This window comes from Anomaloglossus baeobatrachus, chromosome 4 (assembly GCF_048569485.1).
Source record: "Anomaloglossus baeobatrachus isolate aAnoBae1 chromosome 4, aAnoBae1.hap1, whole genome shotgun sequence".
NCBI classification, from domain to species: Eukaryota; Metazoa; Chordata; class Amphibia; order Anura; family Aromobatidae; genus Anomaloglossus; species Anomaloglossus baeobatrachus.
This window is the reverse complement of record NC_134356.1, coordinates 122,307,711-122,330,064: the sequence shown is the minus strand read 5'-3', so window position 1 is coordinate 122,330,064 and position 22,354 is coordinate 122,307,711. Positions and strand designations below refer to the sequence as shown.

General features: G+C 47.7%; 1 protein-coding gene across 1 annotated transcript in view; it reads left to right on the top strand.

Moving 5' to 3' along the window:
* Positions 1-22,354, top strand: part of RAD50 (RAD50 double strand break repair protein) — a 330,429-nt gene that overhangs the window by 100,633 nt on the left and 207,442 nt on the right. Inside the window, exons 11-13 of the mRNA XM_075344529.1 lie at positions 16,374-16,556; positions 16,737-16,894; positions 17,946-18,121. Of these exons, the coding sequence (XP_075200644.1) occupies positions 16,374-16,556; positions 16,737-16,894; positions 17,946-18,121 (517 nt within the window). The remainder of the gene's footprint in view (positions 1-16,373; positions 16,557-16,736; positions 16,895-17,945; positions 18,122-22,354) is intronic.

The window sequence follows — 22,354 nt, the reverse complement described above, 5'->3', positions numbered from 1 at the left end:
CAAACAGATTTTTTCTGTCAACTCCCCCCTGCTCCAAGGCCGCCGCCTTCTCTCAGGCCGTGGCATCCTTGCAGGCCAACGGAGTAATTGTACCGGTTCCCGCTCGGGAACGGTTCAGAGGTTTCTACTCAAATCTCTTCCTAGTCCCCAAAAAGGATGGTTCCTTCCGGCCCATCCTGGATCTCAAGCTTCTCAACAAGCATGTTCAGGTGCGGCATTTTCGCATGGAGTCTCTGCGATCAGTCATTGCCTCTATGACCCAAGGAGATTTCCTGGCATCCATCGACATCAGAGATGCCTATCTGCATGTGCCAATTGCAGTTTCACACCAGCGTTGGCTACGTTTTGCAATCGGAGAGGAACATTTCCAATTCGTGGCTCTTCCCTTCGGGTTAGCCACGGCCCCTCGAGTATTCACCAAGGTCATGGCAGCAGTGGTTGCGGTTCTGCACCTCCAGGGGTTGGCAGTGATTCCTTACCTGGACGACCTTCTAGTCAAGGCTTCATCCAGCACAGACTGTCAGCGGAGTGTCTCGCTCACTCTCGCCACTCTAGTCCAATTCGGGTGGCTTGTCAATCTGCCCAAATCCACTCTGACTCCGACCCAGAAGCTCACGTACCTAGGGATGCAATTCGAGACTCTGCCGGCACTTGTGAAGCTGCCCTTAGTCAAACAGCAGTCCCTCCATCTGGCGGTGCGCTCTTTGCTGAGGCCCCGCCGTCATTCCATCAGGCACCTAATGCAGGTGCTGGGTCAGATGGTGGCGTCAATGGAGGCGGTTCCCTTTGCCCAGTTCCATCTGCGTCCTCTGCAGCTGGATATTCTCCGCTGTTGGGACAGGCGGACTTTCTCCTTGCACAGGTTAGTGGCTTTGTCGCCACAGACCAGGGCCTCCCTTCAGTGGTGGCTTCGGCCCCTCTCTCTGTCTCAGGGACGCTCCTTCCTGGCCCCGTCCTGGGTGATCCTCACCACGGATGTCAGTCTATCCGGCTGGGGAGCGGTATATCTCCACCACAGAGCGCAGGGCATTTGGACTCCGTCCGAATCAGCCCTCTCGATCAATGTGCTGGAAACCAGAGCTGTGCTTCTAGCTCTCTTAGCCTTTCACCACCTGTTGGCGGGAAAGCACATCCGAGTCCAGTCAGACAACGCGACAGCGGTTGCCTACATCAATCACCAGGGCGGGACACGCAGCCGCCTGGCAATGTTGGAGGTTCAACGCATCCTTCAGTGGACGGAGGACTCCAAGTCCACCATATCCGCAGTCCACATCCCAGGCGTGGAAAACTGGGAAGCAGATTATCTCAGCCGTCAAACCGTGGACAACGGCGAGTGGTCCCTGCATCCGGCAGTGTTTCGATCAATCTGCCGCAAGTGGGGCACTCCGGAAGTGGATCTAATGGCATCCCGGCACAACAACAAGGTTCCGGTTTACGTGGCTCGCTCCCACGATCCTCAGGCCTTGGCAGCGGACGCTCTGGTTCAAGATTGGTCCCAGTTTCGTCTGTCCTACGTGTTTCCCCCTCAAGCTCTCTTGCCCAGAGTCCTGCGCAAGATCAGAATGGAGATAATTCATCCAGATCAGGCGGGCTTCATGGCGGGCCGTGAGGCACGGGATAATACTGTTAAGGCCATTAATCTGATACATAAAGCTAAAATGGGGGGTCTACCGTCTATGCTTCTGTCAACAGATGCCGAAAAGGCTTTCGACAGAGTAGACTGGACCTTTATGGAAGCCACGCTCGGTTGTCTTGGGTTGGGACGCGGCATGATGAATTGGATCATGTCTTTATACTCGGTACCCTCGGCAAGAGTCCGGGTAAATGGGATTCTGTCCGACCCATTTAAAATATCTAACGGCACCCGGCAAGGATGCCCATTGTCTCCGCTAATCTTCATCCTGACGCTAGAACCCTTCCTCAGACATGTACGAGCCAATTCTGATATTACAGGCATTGGGGTTGGCCAGGCAACACATAAAGTAGCTGCATATGCGGATGATCTTCTGTTTTTCGTTTCGGCACCAAGGATTTCGCTCCCAAACTTAATGAGGGAGTTTCAGAAATTCTCCAGCCTATCAAACTTTAAGATAAATTTCACAAAATCTGAGGCGCTCAACATAAATCTTACTTTTAAAGAAGTGGAAGAGTTGAAAACATCGTTTAGTTTTCGATGGGCAGCCCAATCCCTAAATTACCTGGGGGTACGTTTGACCAGTGACTTGGGTCTACTTTACTCACAGAACTTCCCATCTCTGTTATCTAGTATCAGGAAAGACTGTGACAGATGGGGGAAATTATTATTCTCCTGGTTTGGCAGATGCCAGATATATAAAATGAATGTCCTACCCAGAATTCTTTACCTGTTACAGGCGCTCCCAATCAAAATACCGTCTGGATTCTTCAAATCTCTGGAATCCATTCAGTCTTCGTTCATTTGGGGAGGTAAATCGGCACGCATAAAAAGAGCTATCTTACACAGGACCAAGGGGGGTGGGGGGATTGGGTTGCCAGATATAAGAAGATATCACTTAGCTGGGCATCTTACTAGAATGATTGACTGGTGCAGGAACGGGTCTCAGAAGGCGTGGGTACAGATAGAGCAGTCCTTTTCCCCAATACCCCTCAACAAATTACCGTGGGTACTCTCTGAGGTCCCTGCAAGATTGAAATCACATCCAACTATCGGACCAACCGTGACATACTGCAATACTGGGAAGGTGCAATCGGAGTTGATACCCAGACACTCGAGCCTGACACCGATCTTGAGCCATCCTGCTTTTGAACCAGGTAGAACAGACCCAGTATTTCAGGCATGGGTTCGGGGCGGGGTGGACCGGGTGGAAGACTTTGGGATTCGGGACAACTGGCCGCAGGTGGAGGGTTTGGGGGTTAGACAGGATCCCATCCCACTGGGTCTATGGAGATGCTTACAATTGACGCATTTTTTCAGTAGTCTCCCAGCTAGGACCCACTTTCAACGTCCTAAGACACAGTTTGAAAAATTGTGTATGGGTTCAGGCACAATACGACATTCGCTTTCAGTGGTTTATTCACTTTTGTCTTCGTCCCCTGACCAACAACTTCCCCCGTTTGCTTCACAATGGGAATGTGATTTGGGTATCCAGCTGACACCAATACAGTGGGAACGGATCTTCAGATTGGCACACACATCTTCCATCAGCTCCAGGTTCCAGGAGGCTAGCTATAAACTGTTATCCAGATGGTACAGAGTACCCTCCAGGTTACATGTCATGTTTCCAACAGTAGACCCCACATGTTGGAGATGTGGCACAGCAGAGGGTAACATTTTACATGTGTTTTGGGGGTGTGAGGCGATCCGGCCCTTCTGGAAGGGAGTGTCCGACACCATTCGCCAGGTTACTGGCAATGACGAGGAGCTGGGACCTGCTGCTGCCCTATTGCATCACTGTGGGGTCCCTGAAAAAACCTATAAGAATTCTTTGAGGAAATTCCTTATTATGGCTGCGAGAGTATGCATACCTGAAAGATGGAGGAGCACGACCCCTCCCACGTTGGTCCAATGGATCAATAAGGTCAATGACCTCATGTACATGGAGGATTTAACCTCCTCGCTGCATGATACATATGAGAAATTCTGGTCCACTTGGCGAGAATGGTTGGACTTCCAACATTCAGAGGAATATAGCGTCCTGGTGGGGGGCGATGTGGCTGCCGATGGAACCGCAGTTTGCAACACTTAGCTGAATTCCCCTCCCTACCCCCCCCCCCCCGATTTCCTCCCTCTCTCTTCCCCTCCCCCTCCCATTTTTCTTCCTACTTTTCTATTCTTCTCACACTGATTGCCTAATAACTTCTCTTTCTTCTCTAGCCTTTCTATCTTTCTTGTTTCACATGTATTTGTGAGTCACCTTCGTTATCTGTTTTAATGTGAATCTGTATTAAAGCAAAAATGTGGTGGAACCTAGACTTCTCAGGAACCCGGGAGGAGATATATGAAGGAACGTGATTCAGCAAGATACAAATATATATTTCCCGTTTGGCATCTTGTTAATGATATATGTATTGTAGTGCAAATTGGCCTGATTGGTCATAAGAACTGTATTATGTTATGTTGAAGGTTTTCACTTAAAAATAAAGAATTTAAAAAAAAAAAAAAGATCAGAATGGAGGGCCGTCGGGTCATCCTTATTGCTCCGGACTGGCCCAGGCGAGCTTGGTACCCAGACCTGCTCCATCTGTCCGTAGAGGTGCCGTGGCATCTCCCGGACCGTCCAGACCTTCTCTCACAAGGTCCGTTTTTCCGCCAGAATTCTGCGGCTCTCAGATTGACGGCGTGGCTCTTGAGTCCTGGATCTTGACGACTTCTGGTATTCCTCCTGAAGTCATCTCCACTATGACTCGGGCTCGGAAGTCTTCCTCGGCCAAAATCTATCACAGGACCTGGAGAATTTTCCTGTCCTGGTGTCGCTCTTCCGGCCATGCTCCTTAGCCTTTTTCCTTGCCGACCCTTCTGTCCTTTCTACAGTCCGGTCTGCAGCTAGGACTATCCCTCAATTCACTCAAGGGACAAGTCTCGGCTCTGTCAGTGTTGTTCCAGCGGCGTATCGCCCGGCTGGCTCAGGTGCGCACCTTCATGCAGGGCGCATCTCACATCATTCTGCCTTACCGGCGGCCTTTGGATCCCTGGGACCTCAATCTGGTCCTCACGGCTTTGCAGAAACCCCCCTTTGAGCCTCTTAGGGAGGTTTCTTTGTCTCGTCTTTCACAGAAAGTGGTCTTTCTAGTGCCCATAACTTCCCTCAGGAGAGTCTCTGATTTGGCTGCGCTCTCTTCGGAGTCACCTTTTTTGGTTTTTCATCAAGACAAGGTGGTTCTCCGTCCGACTCCGGACTTCCTCCCTAAGGTGGTTTCTCCTTTCCACCTTAACCAGGACATTTCCCTGCCTTCCTTTTGTCCGGCTCCTGTTCATCGCTTTGAAAATGCGTTGCATACTCTAGATCTGGTGCGGGCACTCCGGATCTATGTGTCTCGCACCGCTGTTCTTAGGCGGTGCACCTCTCTTTTTGTGCTGACCACAGGTCGGCGTAAGGGCCTCTCGGCTTCTAAGCCGACCTTAGCTCGTTGGATTAGGTCGGCCATTTCCAATGCCTACCAGTTTACTCAGGTGCCTCCCCCGCCGGGGATCAAGGCACACTCGACCAGAGCTGTCGGTGCCTCTTGGGCTTTCATGCACCAGGCTACGGCTCAGCAGGTCTGTCAGGCTGCCACTTGGACTAGTCTGCATACCTTTTCGAAGCACTACCAAGTGCATGCTCATGCTTCGGCAGATGCGAGCTTGGGCAGAGGCATCCTTCAGGCGGCTGTCGCCCATTTGTGAAGTTAGGCTCCGCCTACTTCTCAGTTTTTCTGTTTATTCCCACCCATGGACTGCTTTGAGACGTCCCAATGTCTGGGTCTCCCATAGGAACGATAAAGAAAAAGAGAATTTTGTTTACTTACCGTAAATTCTTTTTCTTATAGTTCCGTATTGGCAGACCCAGCACCCTCCCTGTTGCCTGTTGGCAGTTTCTTGTTCCGCGTGTTATCACCGGCTGTTGTTGTAGACAGAGGCTCCGGTTGTTCCGGTTCTTGCTCTGTCTCTACTTGTGGGTGGCTATTCTCCTTCTGCTTTTGCACTAAACTGGCTATATTTGGTTATCCAGGGGGTGTATATGCTCTGAGGGAGGAGCTACACTTTTTAGTGTAGTACTTTGTGTGTCCTCCGGAGGCAGAAGCTATACGCCCAATGTCTGGGTCTCCCAATACGTAACTATAAGAAAAAGAATTTACGGTAAGTAAACAAAATTCTCTTTTTCCAATTTTTGGTCAATAGAGCTGTATGACAGCTTATTTTTGTGTTCGTTTTCAGTGGTTTTCATGTTCTGAAATAGGGGACTTTTTTATTACTTTTTATTACACTTTTTGCAAGTAGAATGAACAAAAGGAATAATTTTGTATTAGCACTGTTCATCGGTTGAATTGCCTTGTTACTTTATTGTGCAGGGCAATCCAATAATGGCAATACTCAATTTGTTTTTTTTGTTTTACTACTACTAAAATTATTTTGGTATTTTTGATATATGGCGAGATCCTACGTTTTCCTGTTTCCCGAGCTATGTGAGGGATTATTTTTTGCAGAACAAGCTGTAGTTTTCACTGGCGCCATTTTTGTTTACAAAAAACTTTTTAATTACTTTTTATTTCATTCTTAGATGAGCAAAATCCAGCAACTCCAGTATTGTGTTTTTGGTATATTTTGTTGTGTGTGTGTATAAAATGTATATGTATAATATTTTATACACTCACAAAAAAATATAAAAAAAACCACGAAAATGCAATACTGGAATTGCTGGACTTTGCTCATATATATCTATCATGTATATATAATGTTACATAATATAAATATTTTATGTAATCTATATATAGGAAGGGATTATTTTTAAGTTTTTAAGTTATTTTTTACATAATATAAAAGTTACTAAAGCTGAATCTAACTTTGATTCCTGTTCACTACCACTAACCCTAGCTAACTATTTTTAAAATAATTTCCCCTCTGACAAACTTGATGAAGAATTTGTACACCTTGGAAATAAATTATATGGGAAAAAAATTAGAGGAATGACACCGGAGATGAGAGGAGTGACAGGAAGACTGGTGTGACACTAGGAGATATTGGGTGGTATAACTCTGAGACTCTCTGACAGCAACACAGCTCTGATCTCTAACCCACTGAATGACAGAATGAGGAGGATTGGAGCTGTTCTGCTGATCAGTTACATGCTGCGACTGGACAGTAAAGGGGGCTTTACACGCAACGACATCGCTAACGAGATGTTGTTGGGGTCACGGAATTCGTGACGCACATCCGGCCTCGTTAGCGACGTCGTTGCGTGTGAAATGCACGAACGACCACTAACGATCAAAATTACTCACCATATCGTATCGTTGACATGTTGATCGATGACACGTCGTTCTAATCTTAAATATCGTTGCTGCTGCAGGTACGATGTAGTTCGTTGTTCCTGTGGCAGCACACATCGCTATGTGTGACACCGCAGGAACAAGGAACAACATCGTACCTGCGGCCGCGGCAATGAGGAAGGAAGAAGGTGGGCGGGATGTTCTGGCCGCTCATCTCCGCCCCTCCGCTTCTATTGGGCGGCCGCTTAGTGACGCCGCTGTGATGCGGAACGAACCTCCCCCCTTAGAAAGGAGGCGGTTCGCCGGCCACAGCGACGTCGCTAGGCAGGTAAGTATATGTGACGGGGACTAACGATGTTGTGCGCCACGGGCAGCGATTTGCCCGTGACGCACAACTGACGGGGTCGGGTGCTTTCACCAGTGACATCGCTTGCGATGTCGCTGTGTGTAAAGTGGCCTTAAGATTCAATAAGCAATCACATTGATCTGAGAGCCAGGGCCACTGTGACTGCTCCCTGCACTATTAGCCATGCCACCAGCTTTCTGCTGCCGACACTGACCTGTCTCCTTGTGTTTACACACAGTGACAGTTGATTTTTTTCCTAATGAGCACCATGTAAAACATGTCACCTACAGATGACCTCTCAATTTCTTATATTTCACATCATTTAAAGGGATATTCCCATCTCCAAGATCCTATCCCAAGATGGAGTAGGTGTAATAATAATATTTGTAGATATCTCCAATTAGAAATGTAGTATAGTTCTGGTAAGCTATGTCTCTTACCTCATGTGCAGGGCATTGCAGCTTAGGTGACAGTTGCTCATGGTCATAACCATGGTCACCTAAGCTACTGTAAGGCCTTGTACATGAGGTAGGTAAGCAGCATCGCTAATCAGGAGAACTATGCTACATTTCTAATTGGAGGTATTTGCTAATATTCTTATCATTACACCTACTACATATTAGGATAGGATCTTGGAGATGGGAATACCCCTTTACTTTCATTGACTTATAATGAAATCCATCAGGCTTCCATCGTTAGAAGGAAAGCACTGTAGACCGCTTTAACATTGCCATTGATAATATTTTCACCATTAACATAATCCTGAAAAAAACACTAATGAGAAGAATAGTGACAAAACAACTTTTTTGGGGAAAATATTTTTATTTTTGCATTTTTTTGTGTGGCTATTTGTGCAATGGGATATCTGGCCACTAGAACACTCACAATGAGGTATGACTCTTCTGTACACAAGGGCCAGGGCCGCAGGTCGTTTAACTATGCTTTGAGTTGTAAATTGTATTCACATTTACGATGTCACCATTCTTCATTTTTTTAAGTACACTGAATGTTTAGTTTTATATATGTTTGTTTTTTATGTTATTAATCTAAGACTGCAAAGTGTTTCATTATAAGAACAATTGCAAGGTTCTAGGCCTTATGCTCATTTGTCAGATGTATTGGTTTAAACTGGTAGGAACCCAAAATTTACATAATGCCAGATTACACCCAGAGGATGCAAAGGAGTTTGACTTTGAATTGTTAACATGACCATTTTTAGAAGCCCAAAGTACCACTAGCATAAAAACAACATCAAAATGTGTGTAATCCCTTGTATCAATTGAGTTTGGTCAACTCTACTCCCCTTACAGAAGCACACATATGAATTTTTTTTCCCATTAATGTGTGTATATGTGCATGGTGTGTAGTGTGAGTGTGTTAATATACTGACCTACTGCCGCTCTCTCCGGGTTCCAGTGACCTTCTGCTCCGCTTCTCAGTTTTGTCATCAATCTGCAGACGCTCTGTGGTTTCTACAATCTAAGTCTTTGGAGTGTCGGAACGAGGTTCCATAGAGTTACATTGTAAAAGAGACTGGTTCACACAGAGAGTGAGCTGCCTAGTCTACATGGTAGTGACGTCACTCAGGAGAGGAACGGAATGGTGCTTCATCCCGGAAAAGGTGGCAGTAAGTGAGTATAATACTCTCGCACAACACTGCATGGTCTTATACACAGATTTACTGGGAAAAAAAAATATTCAAGAGAGTTCTTCTTTAACATTAGGGTGGGAGTGTTTTGAGTTTTGTAGAACATGTTGATATACTGGTCTTTCAAACATTCTCCTCCTTTTTTTCTGTTTTTTATATGTTTCTTTATTAAAGATACCAATTCAGTACATGGCAAATTGAGTTAGTGGAGAGAAACAAAACCTAAGCACCACTCCAGCGTTTTTTGTGGTGCTTTAAATTCAAGTCCGCTACCCCCGTCCTGTACTTACCTTTTGCAGTCTTCTTCTGTTAATAGTGTTGTTCTGGTCTGTCTCTGGGTCTGAAGCCTCCTCTTTCGGCCATCTTCGTCCTCCTGAAGCCGGGGAGCATGATGCATCCTACATCATACACACTCGCCGGTCTCATGCAGGCGCACTACAATACTTTGATCTTCCCTGCTCAGGACAGATCAAAGTGCGCCTGGGCAGGACCTCGGTGCCGGCTTCAGAAGAAGGACGACAAAGATGGCCAAAAGAGGAGGCGCCGGCACCGGAGAACGGAGACTTCCATATGACCCAACTCCACCGCAGCGACCATTTAGGTAAGTATTATAAAGTGATTTTTATGTTCTACACAGCGGCCTGGGCTCTTATATACAGCATGTTAGAATTCTCTATATAAGAGCCCACTGGTGGTGGCCGCAGCTTATAGGCCCTAAATCTGCTGACAGGTTCCCTTTAACACTAGAAGTCCCAGAAATTTCGAGCTCCCTCCTGAAGTCCCAAAAGAGGGTCAAATGACAAATACAATAAACTGAATAGAACTAACTAGAAACTAAATGGCTAAACTCAATGGAAAACAACAACCTCCTGTGGTGCGACAGTAATGGCCTTAATTACAGAACAAAAGACCTTGATTATAGGATGTTAGCATAATCCTTCAGGTCATTCCACTGTCTCTGGGTTCCAAAGGTAGAAATGTTAAATGACCCCTCTCTGGGAGTTCTAGTGTTAAGTATTTGGTGCACGATTTCTGTATCTTAGTAAGAAAAGCACAGCGTAAAATAGGCATACAGTTGTCATTTCTCTGACGCCTCATTGGGGGACACAGGACCATGGGGACACAGGACCATGGGGACACAGGACCATGGGTGTTATGCTGCGTATCCTTAGGAGGACACTAAGTAGATGCAAAAGCATAGCTCCTCCTCTGCAGTATACACCCCCTGGCCGGGCCAGGCAAGCTCAGTTTTAGCTTAGTGTCTGTAGGAGGCACTTCCTTTCAAGGTTTGTTATTTTTTGAGGGCGACGGTTTCCTTTTGGGACCGATCTCCCACTACCATCAACGGGCGGGAACGTGAAGTGTTGCCTAAACGTTCCCCCTCCTGCGACGCTGCATCCTGGGCTGGATGACGGGTTCCACAGACACCGATTTTCCAAAGCCCAGGGTAGAGGCCTGTGCCCCTATAGCCCAATTCCTCAGCCCCTCTCTGCAGGCTCTGAGTTGAAGATGGCACCAATTCCTCAGCCCCTCTCTGCAGGCTCTGAGTTGAATATGACACCGACACAGCAAGCTGACTCTGCTATTTTCACTGCCTGGAAAGCAGTGTTTTAAGGTGAGATCCCCCCTGACTGGTTTCCCAGACAAAGGGAGAAAAGACGCTGCAAAGAAGGCTCCCAGGGCTAAATATACAGTATTTACTATGTGCAAGGATCCTGCACACACAGTGTTAACTTTCTCTAGCTTGCTGGCTGGAGGAGTCGGAAGTTCTGCTGTTTGCAGAAAGTCTTGCGGATAATTTCCCGGTGGCAGGGGGGAGGGCCCAGGGCTCAGGGACTCACGCTGTTTATTATCTGCTCTGTTTATTTGCTCTAGCAGAAAAGCCTGCTGATAACCACCCCTGACAAGCTGTGTGCTGACTGTAGGGAGAAGGAGGAAAACTCAGAAGCTCCCTTCCCACTGTTTTTTTTTTTTTTTTTTTTTACTACCCACAGCAGGGGGGGGGGGGGCACACTGACTCATCTTCCCGCTCTTTTAACGCTAAGCCCCGCCCCCCGTGGGCACGATAAGCCCCGCCCCTCCAAGAAAGCGTGCGAAGATCTTCATAGAGCTTAACCCCTCCTGAGGACAGGGCCATAGGCTGATTCGGGTAAGGTGCTTGCTTCACTTGCAGCTCTGCTGAGCATTGCTCCCCCTCCTGGCATGCTCCTATTAGGAACATGCAGAATTCTAAGGGCACTAAGAGAGTGCTAAAGCCCACATACTCTATTATTCAGCCTGCACTGCCTGCCATGCTGAGCTACCACGTAAACACACTTCTCTCTGTGAGTCCTGTGCCCCTATAGCCCCCCAAGACCCCCCTGCCACCACCGCCGCAACCGGCAGCCCAGAGCCTAGGGCTCCCAGCCACCGGAATGGGCACAGTTTCTGTCCCAATCCATGGAAAAACTGTCACAGAACCTGGTTCTGGCTATGCAATGTCGTCCTCCACACCCTTCTGGGTCCCTGGACGGAACGCAGCCTGAGGATACCCCTATGGAGGATCCTTCTGAGGTAATCCAGGCACATGCTTCACCGGTTGCAGTAATCGGGAAAAGATCACACGGCAGGGTGACTCCAGCGGGCTCTCCCTCGGGAGCACACAGGGCAGGCTCTCCCACACGCTCCACGGCTTCTGAAGAGCTGGAGGAGGGAGAATGCTGTTTGTACCATGAGGATTCCTTGGTTTCATCACCCCCAGATGATCAAACTGCAATAGACTCCCTTATAGCAGCAATCAACCAAACTCTGCATGTGGAGGATCCCCCATCCACTACCACTGACCATGCGGTCTCCTTTAAGAGGGCAAGGAAACCCCAAAAGGTTTTTCGCTGATCACCCAGAGTTTCAGGATATCCTCACAAAGCAAAGGAAGAAGCCTGACAGGCGCCTCGGTAACCGAAAACTCATGGAGTCCCGGTACCCTTTTGCCTCACCTGCCCCTAAGGGCTGGGCCGATCCGCCCTCGGTCGACCCCCCCCCCCCCCCGGTCTCCCGCCTTACCACAAAGACGCTCCTGTCTTTACCCGATGGTTCTTCCATCAAGAACCCGACAGACAGACAAGTGGAGCACCTCGCCCGCTCTGCTTTTGAGGCTGCGGGTTCCTCCCTCTCGCCCTCCTTTGCCTCTGTGTGGGTCGCAAAGGCGATCTCGATCTGGGCAGACTCCCTTAACACTTCGCTTGAGGAATCCCAGTTCACTCATACCTTCACAGAGGTAACAGCTCAAATTGCCGCTGCGGCGGAGTACCTCATCTAGGCCTCCATGGACCCTGCTACCTGCGCAGCGTTTGCCACCTCAAATACCATAGCCATCCGTAGAGCTCTCTGGCTCCGACAATGGCGAGCGGACTCTGTCTCCAAGAAGTCTCTCACGGGCCTTCCCCTTTTTTTTCCAGACCGATTGTTTGGCGAACGTCTGGACAAGCTCATTTCTGACGCCACGGGAGGAAAGAGTATCTCCCTCCCCCAGCTGAAGTCCAGGACGTCCTTCACCAGACGTCCACAGTCCTCGTTCCGCTCCTTTCGGAACTCATTTGGTTGGTCGACATCCCATGCTGTCCCCGCCACCAGCCGCGGACTACGCAGGGACCGACCTTCTCAGCTCTCCCCAAAATCCACTTCGTCATGGCAGCCTAGACCGAAACAGTCCAGGACTAGGGAGACTCGGCCACGACGTTTTCCCCCCTCATGACTCCTTCGGCACCCCGGAAGACACACTTATTGTAGGAGGTCGACTGCGGCTCTTTCAACACATCTGGGCTGCCGCCTCAGACGACAAATGGGTGCGAGACCTTGTGTCTTCCGGTTACCACATAGAATTCCGGACCCGACCCCCGAGTCGGTTCTTTCTCTCAAACCCCCCAAAGACTCGAAAACGACACGAAGCTTTTTTCTCAGCAATCCACTCGCTCCAAACAGCAGGAGTGATAATACCTGTCCCAGACGACGAGAAGCTTGGGGGTTATTATTCCAACCTCTTTGTGGTCCCCAAAAAGGATGGGTCAGTTCGACCCTTCCTGGACCTCAAACACCTAAAAAACATGTGCACGTACGGAGATTCAGAATGGAGTCCCTAAGGTCCATTATTACATCCATGGTCGAAGGGGAATTCCTCCATAGACATCAAGGACGCGTACCTGCACATACCCATCGCCCTAGATCACCAAAAGTTCCTCCGCTACGCAATTCAGGACACCCACTTTTAATTCGTAGATCTACCCTTCGGCCTTGCCACCGCACCAAGAGTCTTCACCAAAGTCATGGAGGCCGCCATGAGCGTCTTTCACGCGCCAGGGGAGTAGTCGTTCTCCCTTACTTGGACGACCTCCTCATCAAGGCCCCCTCCTTCCGCGACTGCTCAACCAGCGTACAGATCACTGTGGACACCCTATCCCACTTAGGGTGGCTAGTGAATCTGGACAAATCATACCCGATTCCATCACGATCTATCACCTTCCTGGGCATGTCCCTGGACACCCGTAAGGGCTTGATCCTTCTCCCTCAGGACAAGACGTTCGCTCTTCAACGAGCGGTACGCTGCATTCTACGTCCTCCGTCTCGCTCTATTCGATTCAGCATGAAAGTGCTCGGCAGGATGGTGGCGGCTATGGAAGCAGTACCCTTTGCTCAACTGCACCTCCGCCCACTGCAGCTAGCCCTTCTAGCGGCCTGGGACAAGAGCCCCTTCTCCCTGGACAGACATCTTCACCTGACGTCTTCAGTCAGGTACGCACTCCGCTCGTGGCTTCGGTCCTCATCTCTATCGAAGGGGAGATCTTTTCTCCCAGTGACCTGGCTGGTCCTGACCACGGATGCGAGCCTCCTAGGCTGGGGAGCAGTGTACCGGCACCACACTGCTCAAGGATGTTGGACGCCCCAGGAGTCTTTCCTTCCCATCAACATCCTGGAACTCCGCGCGATCTTCCTCGCGCTCAGAGCGTTCTGCCCTCTGCTAGCGGGTCGTCAGATTCGAGTCCAATCGGACAATGCGACAGCTGTAGCCTATATCAATCGGCAGGGGGGCACCCGCAGCAAAGCGGCTTATCTCGAGGCCCACAAGGTGGGCCGAATCGACGGGATCAGTGATATCAGCGGTACACATACTGGGGGTAGAGAACTGGGCAGCAGACTTTCTGAGTCGCCAAGGCCTGGCTGCCGGAGAATGGTCCCTCCACCCAGATGTGTTCTACACATCTGCACTCGCTGGAGCACACCAGACGTGGACCTAATGGCCTCAAGGTTGAATGCAAAGGTACCCGCGTTCATAACCAGGTCACGCGACCCGCAGTCCATCGGCGCGGATGCTCTAGTGTGCTCCTGGCACCATTTCTGCCTGCCTTACATATTTCCACCTCTACCCCTGCTGCCACGGGTAATCAGGAAGATCAAGGCAGAGGGAGTCCCGGTGATACTGATAGCACCGGACTGGCCCAGGCGCGCCTGGTACGCAGAATTAGTACAAATGCTCACAGATGCACCGTGGCGCCTTCCATACATACCAGACTTGCTGAACCAAGGGCCAATTTCCTATCAGAACTCCAGAGCCCTGAAGCTGACGGCATGGCCATTGAGACCTGGGTATTAACAAGAGCGGGATTCTCCCCCGCGGTTATTTCCACCATGATCAGCGCCCGAAAACCTGCTTCATCCCGCATTTACCACCGTACGTGGAAAATCTTCCTTTCATGGTGCAGGGAAACTAACGTCCAGCCTATGCCTCTGGCCATCCCCAGAATTCTCGACTTTCTACAGTCTGGCTTGCAAGCAGGGTTGGCTCTCAGTTCCCTTAAAGGGCAGGTCTCAGCGCTCTCAATCTTCTACCAATGCCACCTGGCTCAAAAACCGCAAGTCAAGACCTTCCTCCAGGTCGTTTCCCCATCTAGTTCCCCCGTACAAACGGCCGCTGGAACCATGGGACCTCGTTCTGGACGGTCTCCAGAGGTCTCCCTTTGAACCCCTCAAGGAATCCTCCCTTGCTCTTCTGTCCTGGAAGGTAACATTCTTAGTGGCAATTACGTCCATCAGACGGGTTTCGGAGCTCGCAGCACTCTCTTGCCGCCAGCCTTTTCTGATCTTTCACCAGGACAAGGTGGTTCTGCGCCCCCTTCCGGATTTCCTTCCTAAGGTTCTTACCCCGTTTCATTTGAACGAGGACATTGTCCTGCCTTCCTTTTGTCCACACCCGGTTCATAGGGTGGAAAGGTCTCTGCATTCGTTTGACCTCGTCAGAGCTCTCAGATATTACATATCCAGGACAGCCCCCTTTAGGAAAACGGACTCTTTGTTCGTCATTCCTGAGGGGCCTAAGAAGGGAGAGGCAGCTTCAAATGCGACGCTGGCTCGCTGGATTCGCTCTGCGATCCAGGAAGTCTACCGCTTGCAACTCAAGCCCATTCCTAGTGGGCTGCGGGCTCATTCCACGCGAGCAGTTGGAGCTTCGTGGGCCATTCGGCATCAGGCTTCAGTGGAACAGGTGTGTAAGGCTGCGACCTGGTCTAGCCTACATACGTTTTCAAAGCATTAAAGAGTCCATACCCAGGTTTCAACTGAGGGAAATCTGGGTAGGAAAATTCTGCAAACGGCAGTAGAGCACCTCTCTCAGTAGGCGCTCCAGGCTGTCTGGGACTGGTTCCTAGTCCTTGGGTTGTGTTGTCTTCTTTTATGTTTCACACCCATGGACTGCTTTAGGACGTCCCATGGTCCTGTGTCCCCCAATGAGGCGTCAGAGAAAAACGGATTTTTGTGTACTCACCGTAAAATCGTTTTCTCTTAGCCATCATTGGGGGACACAGCACCCACCCTGTTGCCCTGTTGGGCCTTGGTTCTCTCAGTACCTTATTTGGTTATGTCTCTTTTTTTCTCATGTTCCTCTGTTGAGGTAAGTTTTTACTGTTTTTTTCTCCTACTGCTTGTGTACTAAAACTGAGCTTGCCTGGCCTGGCCAGGGGTGTATACTGCAGAGGAGGAGCTATGCTTTTGCATCTACTTAGTGTCCTCCTATGGATAGGCAGCATAACGCCCATGGTCATGTGTCCCCATGGTCCTGTGTCCCCCAATGATGGCTAAGAGAAAACGATTTTACGGTGAGTACACAAAAATCCGGGGTTTTTTTTTGTGTTTTTGGTGCAGATTTTTACCACGGATTAGTATGGGTGAAATCTGCAGCAAAAACGCTGATAGAATTGACATCCTGCAGAATTATACCTGCCCCAAATCTGCAAGGAGAGACCTCGGGACGAGACTTCAGGATTCTCATTCACTTTGCTGGCATCAGGAAACCCTTCATGTTTTGTGACAAAACTGTGCGAAAAAACACTACACATATGCAACATGTGCATACAGCCTTAGTCCTGCTTTTTAGACCTGTGTGTAACTTGACTTTTGCTCTCTCAGGAGCGTGAGCTGGAGAGTGCAGAAAGAAGCTGCAATGTGGAAAGCCTAAAAAGCGAAGTCTTGCAGCTCCAGAACCAGAGGTCCGAGTTGGATAGAACAGTCCGGAAACTGGATCAGGAAATGGAGCAAATGAACATGCATACAATGACGCGCACACAGATGGACATGTTAAAGAAAGATAAGGTGAACATCCTTTAAAATTGTAGTAATACAAAAATACAGCTTTCAGGCTAGAATTAAGTATTTTTAATGTCCTGATTTCTTTGTGTAACATCCTTTGTACTTCATGCTTGTTATTTGCTCCTCTAATTATAAACATTTTTTAATGTATTTTTTTTTTTTTTTTACTGCATGTTGATTTAGGCTGAAAAAGATGAACATATTCGAAAAATAAAGTCTAGACACAGCGATGAGCTAACTTCACTGTTGGGGTATTTTCCAAGCAAGAAGCAACTTGAAGACTGGTTGTATGCAAAACACAAGGATATTAATCAGACACGGGACAAACTAGCCCGGTTAACGTAAGTATGTTGTCAGCGGTGGACCCTTTATTTATTTATTTATTTTTTTATTTTGTAAAGGGTTTTTCAGCAAACACAGACAGTTCTGAGTCACCATTTAGAAGGCATTTTCCCTATTCAATATCCTTCCTCCTTCTTTTCCCTGCACTGTAAGAAATGAAGACACTTTTTCCGGAATTGTTTCAAAAGAAGCCCTAGGCATAGTTTTCCCACATGCTCCAATCTGTGCTTTTACAGCAAATTGTGTGCAGGGATTTATTCTCTTGGAGTACTGCCATGTGTTGATTCCCGACTTACAAGGTGTGTCATCACATCCAGCATTTCCTGCCACTACTGTCATGTCAAACAACCCATCTAAATCAATTACATTGTCAAATGGCACCATTAAAGCCGGAAGAAATGTATGTAATACAGCCATGACGAAGGAGCCTCTGTGCTCGGAAAGCTGCAGATATCATTTTCTGTAAGTGTCACTGAGGTTTCTTCATTTCGATATATGGGGAAAAACCATGTGTAAATATGCTAAAGGCAAGGTGTGTAATGCATTAGGTTAGATTTTCTCAAAGCTGAATCTGTTCCATCATATCATTCAGACATTCCTAAAATAAACACCATTCGGATATAGATCCTGTTTCAGTGAGTAACACAGGAGTTTTCCCATCTAGGCTTCTCTTTTGTTGTAACAGAAACTGTGACTGATCATGTAATTTCCTCATTTTACAAACATTAAATATTCACGGTGGCTCAGTGGTTAGCACTGCAGTCGTGCAGCGCTGGGGTCCTGGGTTCAAATCCCACCAAGGACCACATCTGCAAGGAGTTTGTATGTTCTCCCCGTGTTTGCGTGGGTTTCCTCCAGGGTCTCCGGTTTCCTCACACACTCCAAAAAAATACTGATAAGCAATTTAGATTGTGAGCCCCAATGGGGACAGTGTTGCCAATGTATGTAAAGCGCTGTGGAATTAATAGCGCTATATAAATGAATAAATATTATTATTATTTCATTATTCTTATTGAAACACCTGGGTTTTGTTTTTTTAATTTATTTTAGGAGGGAGCTGGTATCAGCGGAACAGAATAAAAATCATACGAGCAATGAACTACGAAAAAAAGAGGAACAGTGTACATCCTATGAAGACAAGGTGTTTAATGCGTGTGGTAGTCAAGGCTTTGACAGCGATTTGACTCGTCTACAGGAGGATATAGAGAAAACCTCTAGACAGCGGGGTGAGGTGCTTTGCTTGATCTCATTTAGTTGGGTCCTCAGTGTGTTTACTAGTATGAGTTTTTTCTCCTTTTTATTTTTGAGTGAAGGTGTTGTATAAAATACAGGTTATGGTCATCTTTGGCGGCTTTTTATTTATTTATATGCATGTATTTCAGGCTAAAAAGAGATCTTGCTCGTTTGTGACTACATCAATTTTCAGCTCCTCTTTGTTGCAGTCTGTGGTCATTAAATCAGCTCACTGGAGTTATATAAGTGTTACAAACTCTGTCCGTACGAGCTCACTGACAGATTCTCAGTTATTCTCATGCTGCAGACAGCAATGTGAAAGGAAACAAACCGCCTGTAAAAGCCAAACGCTGCAACATGTTCATTGATTACCAAATGCAAAAATTATTCCACCAAAATACATGCATTTAAATTTAAAAAAAGAACAAAAACTGTCCATAATATAAAAGTAAAAAAAAATGGCTAACAGCTTGAAAAGTGTTAAAGGAAATCTGCCACCAGGTTTTTGCTCCCCCATCTGAGAACAGTATAATGTAGAGACAGACCCTGATTCCAGTGATGTGTCACTTACTGAGCTGTTTGCTGTAATTTTGATAAAGTCAGTGTTTTCTATGCTGCAGTCAGATCAAGCAGTTATACAGAGCTCTTGAATATGCTGGACTACCTGGCAGCATGCTAAGTAGTCCTGTTATGATAATCTACTGCTGATTAAACAGTGATTTTATTAAAACTATACTAAGCAACCCAGTAAGTGACACATCACTGGAATCAAGATCTCTGCCTCTACAATATGCTGCTCTCAGATTAGGTGTCAAAGACCTGGTGACAGATTCCCTTTAAAATAAACCACTCACCTATTCTATCCCCCACTCCTCTGGCACCTCTGCTTCAGTTCTCACTAGAGTGGCCATGACATCAACTTCATTCATGAGACTTTTAAAGGGATTGTACACAATATTCGGACAACCCTAGTCAGTGTCTGTTTGCCCTTGTAAATTAACGCCTTCAGACATATCAAACATCAAGAGGAAGTGAGCAGCCACCCACCACTCTCTGAAACAGCGCTGTCATCAAAGGTGAGAATGTGATATTATTTTATCTTGGGCAAACCTAGGAATTGAGAAGGCGTTTTCCACTACTTTAAGGGAAATCTATGTCCTCAGTGTTAAATGGGTATACCAGGGAGACAAAAAAATGTTTTTACTGTCCCTGCCCTCATACACTATGAAGCTGAGCTGCCACGGCAGTTCTAGTATCTTTAGATCACTTGTAAATCAATAAAATAGTAGCTGCTCCTCTCCTCCCCTATGGGACGTTGCATCATAGAGTAGTGCAAAGCTCCGCGCTGCAGCAGAGATCAGGGGGCGTAGTAGGGGCAGGGCCGCCAGGTCTATGCCACGCCCCCTGTTCTAAGACTGGATAGAAGCAAGTATCCAGGGCTGGCAGCATGGACCTGGCAGCCCTGCCCCTACTACGCCCCCTGATCTCTGCTGCAGCGCGGAGCTTTACACTACTCTATGATGTACCGTCCCATAGGGGAGGAGAGGAGCAGCTACTATTTTATTGATTTACAAGTGAGCTAAAGATACTAGAACTGCAGTGGTCAGCTCAGCTTCATAGTGTATAAGAGCAGGGATAGTATTTTTATCTCCCCGGAGTACCCCATTAACGGAGTTGTCCTGTCTAAAATGTTTGTTCTTTAGAAAAACATTTTTTCAATAAAAACTATTTAAACATAAAATAAGTCTGCAGTCCCTCTGTGTGCCGCTCTGTGACTGCAGACTTATGACCCATCCCAGCACACACTGTACTGCAAGGATTTGCCGGTTTCTGAGGGAGCGGCAGTGATGTAACTGCAATTGTGCGATATGCATGTTCCCAGCCAGAACCCGACTAGTGGGCGTCACCTCGCTCCAAATACGTGTATGGAGTGTGTCTGTCTGTCTAATAGGCACGGCCATCTAGTGGGTGTGACCTTGCTCATTGACCTTGTATACCGTGAGGCCTCACCCACTAATTGGGTTCTGACTGGGAACATGCATATCACACAATTGCGGTCATGTGACCCCTGTTCCCAGCTCAGAAACTTGTACTGTGACTATTCATAAGTCTTCAGTCAGTCATTTTAGACCGGACAACCCCTTTAAAGCTTACATGTATGTTACTCCATTTCTAAGGTCAGTGATAGCATTGGATGTCATCTGTCCGACCAGCAGGGAACATTGGGGTTCAGGGATAGACTAGGTGAGTAATGTTTAGTGTAATATTTTAGCACATGTCCTGTGCTTATCCCATTTCGGAAAAGTCATTGACAATCCTTTGAGTTTCCAAGTAGGTAAGGTATAGAAGCAGCTCTATTTGGCATTATATCATATTTTTGGGACCATAGGACATACCAGATCATAAGACAAATGTAAAATCAGAATCATAAAGGAGAAAAAGAATGATTGAATATTTTCCTTTTGATTTTCATTGATTCAGGAATTTTAAAAAAACAGATTGACAGCCACAGTGTCTCTTCTCATTAACAGCTATGGCTTTACATATGCCAGCGTCAGCCTTGTGATATGGCTGCTCTCCAGAGCTTACCATCCAGGAGAAAAAAACGCACAGAAAGGCATTACTGGCGCTAGATCTTCTCCCTGCCAGCACATAGTATACAGAGCATGATGGTACAACTCCTTCTCTGACACTGACACTGCTTCCCCTGCTGCCATGTCTCATGGTGGTTTACACTTTACCCATTCACCAAGACCTGAAAACAGACATGGATGATGGAGTCGGTTTACTCCTGTCCCCTCAATGCACTTTCCAGGTCATCCCCTCAGCTCCATCACTCTCATTCCCATCCTTTGAGGTCCACACCATCAGGCTCTTCCATCCCCTTTCCCTCAGAGTTGCTGTCATATACCGTCCACCAGGCTCACCCACCCAGTTCCTTGACCACTTTTCAGCCTGGCTGCCACACTTCATGTCCTCTGAATTACCAACCCTCATCCTAGGAGACTTCAACATCCCCATGAACAGCCCCTCCTCCCTATCTTCATCTCAGCTTCTATCTCTAACCACCTCCCTTGGCCTCTCAACGCTCTCATCCTCTGAAGATGGTAACACCCTTGACCTGGTCTTTTTCCGCTTCTGCTCAATCTCTCACTTTGACAACTCACCTCTTCCCCTCTCTGACCACAACATCCTCTCCTTCAAGCTCACAAACCCTCGTCCGCCCCAGCATGCTCCCACTTATCACACATTCAGAAACCTACAGGCCATTGACTCTCAGACACTTACAGACTCTCTACACTCATCACTGTCCCCATCTCCTCACTTTCCTGTCCTGATCTGGCTTTAAACCACTACAATGAAACACTCAGAAGCACCCTGGACCAAGTAGCACCCCTCACTCTCAGAACCTCCAAACACCGAGTAAAACAGCCTTGGCTCACATCACAAACTCGATTTCTCCAGCGATGCTCTAGGAGTGCCGAACGCCTGTGGAGGAAAACCCGCACACCAGAAAACGTCATCCACTACAAGTTCATGTTAAGGACCTACAACTCTTCCCTTCACCTCGCTAAACAGACCTACTTCAGCACCCTTATCTCCTCACTATCCAACAATGCAAAAAAGCTCTTTGACACCTTTCACTCCCTCTTCAGGCCCAAAGCACAGACCCCTATCACAGACCTTCATGCTGATGACCTGGCTTCGTATTTCACAGAGAAAATAAAAAACATCCGCCGAGAGATCAGCTCCCAGCCACCAAGCTTTGTGAATCCCATCCCTCCCCATATCCCATCCAGCTCACTTTCCACATTTGGCCCAGTCACAGAGGAGGAAGTCTCCAGGCTCCTCTCTTCTTCTCGTCCTACCACTTGCCCTACTGATCCCTTTCCCTCACACCTACTCCAGTCCCTCTCTCTGGTTGTCACTACTCACCTAACTAAAATCTTCACTCTCTCTCTCTCTCTTCTGGTATCTTCCCCTGTTCCCTCAAACACTCTGTCATTACTCCATTATTAAAAAAACCTTCTCTTGATCCGTCCTGCACAAGCAACTACAGACCAGTCTCCAATCTCCCCTTCATCTCCAAACTCTTAGAGCGCCTGGTCTACTCTCGTCACACCCGCTACCTTTCCACTCACTCTCTTCTAGATCCTTTACAGTCTGGCTTCCGCCCTTTACACTCAACAGAAACTGCCCTTGTCAAAGTGACCAACGACCTATTG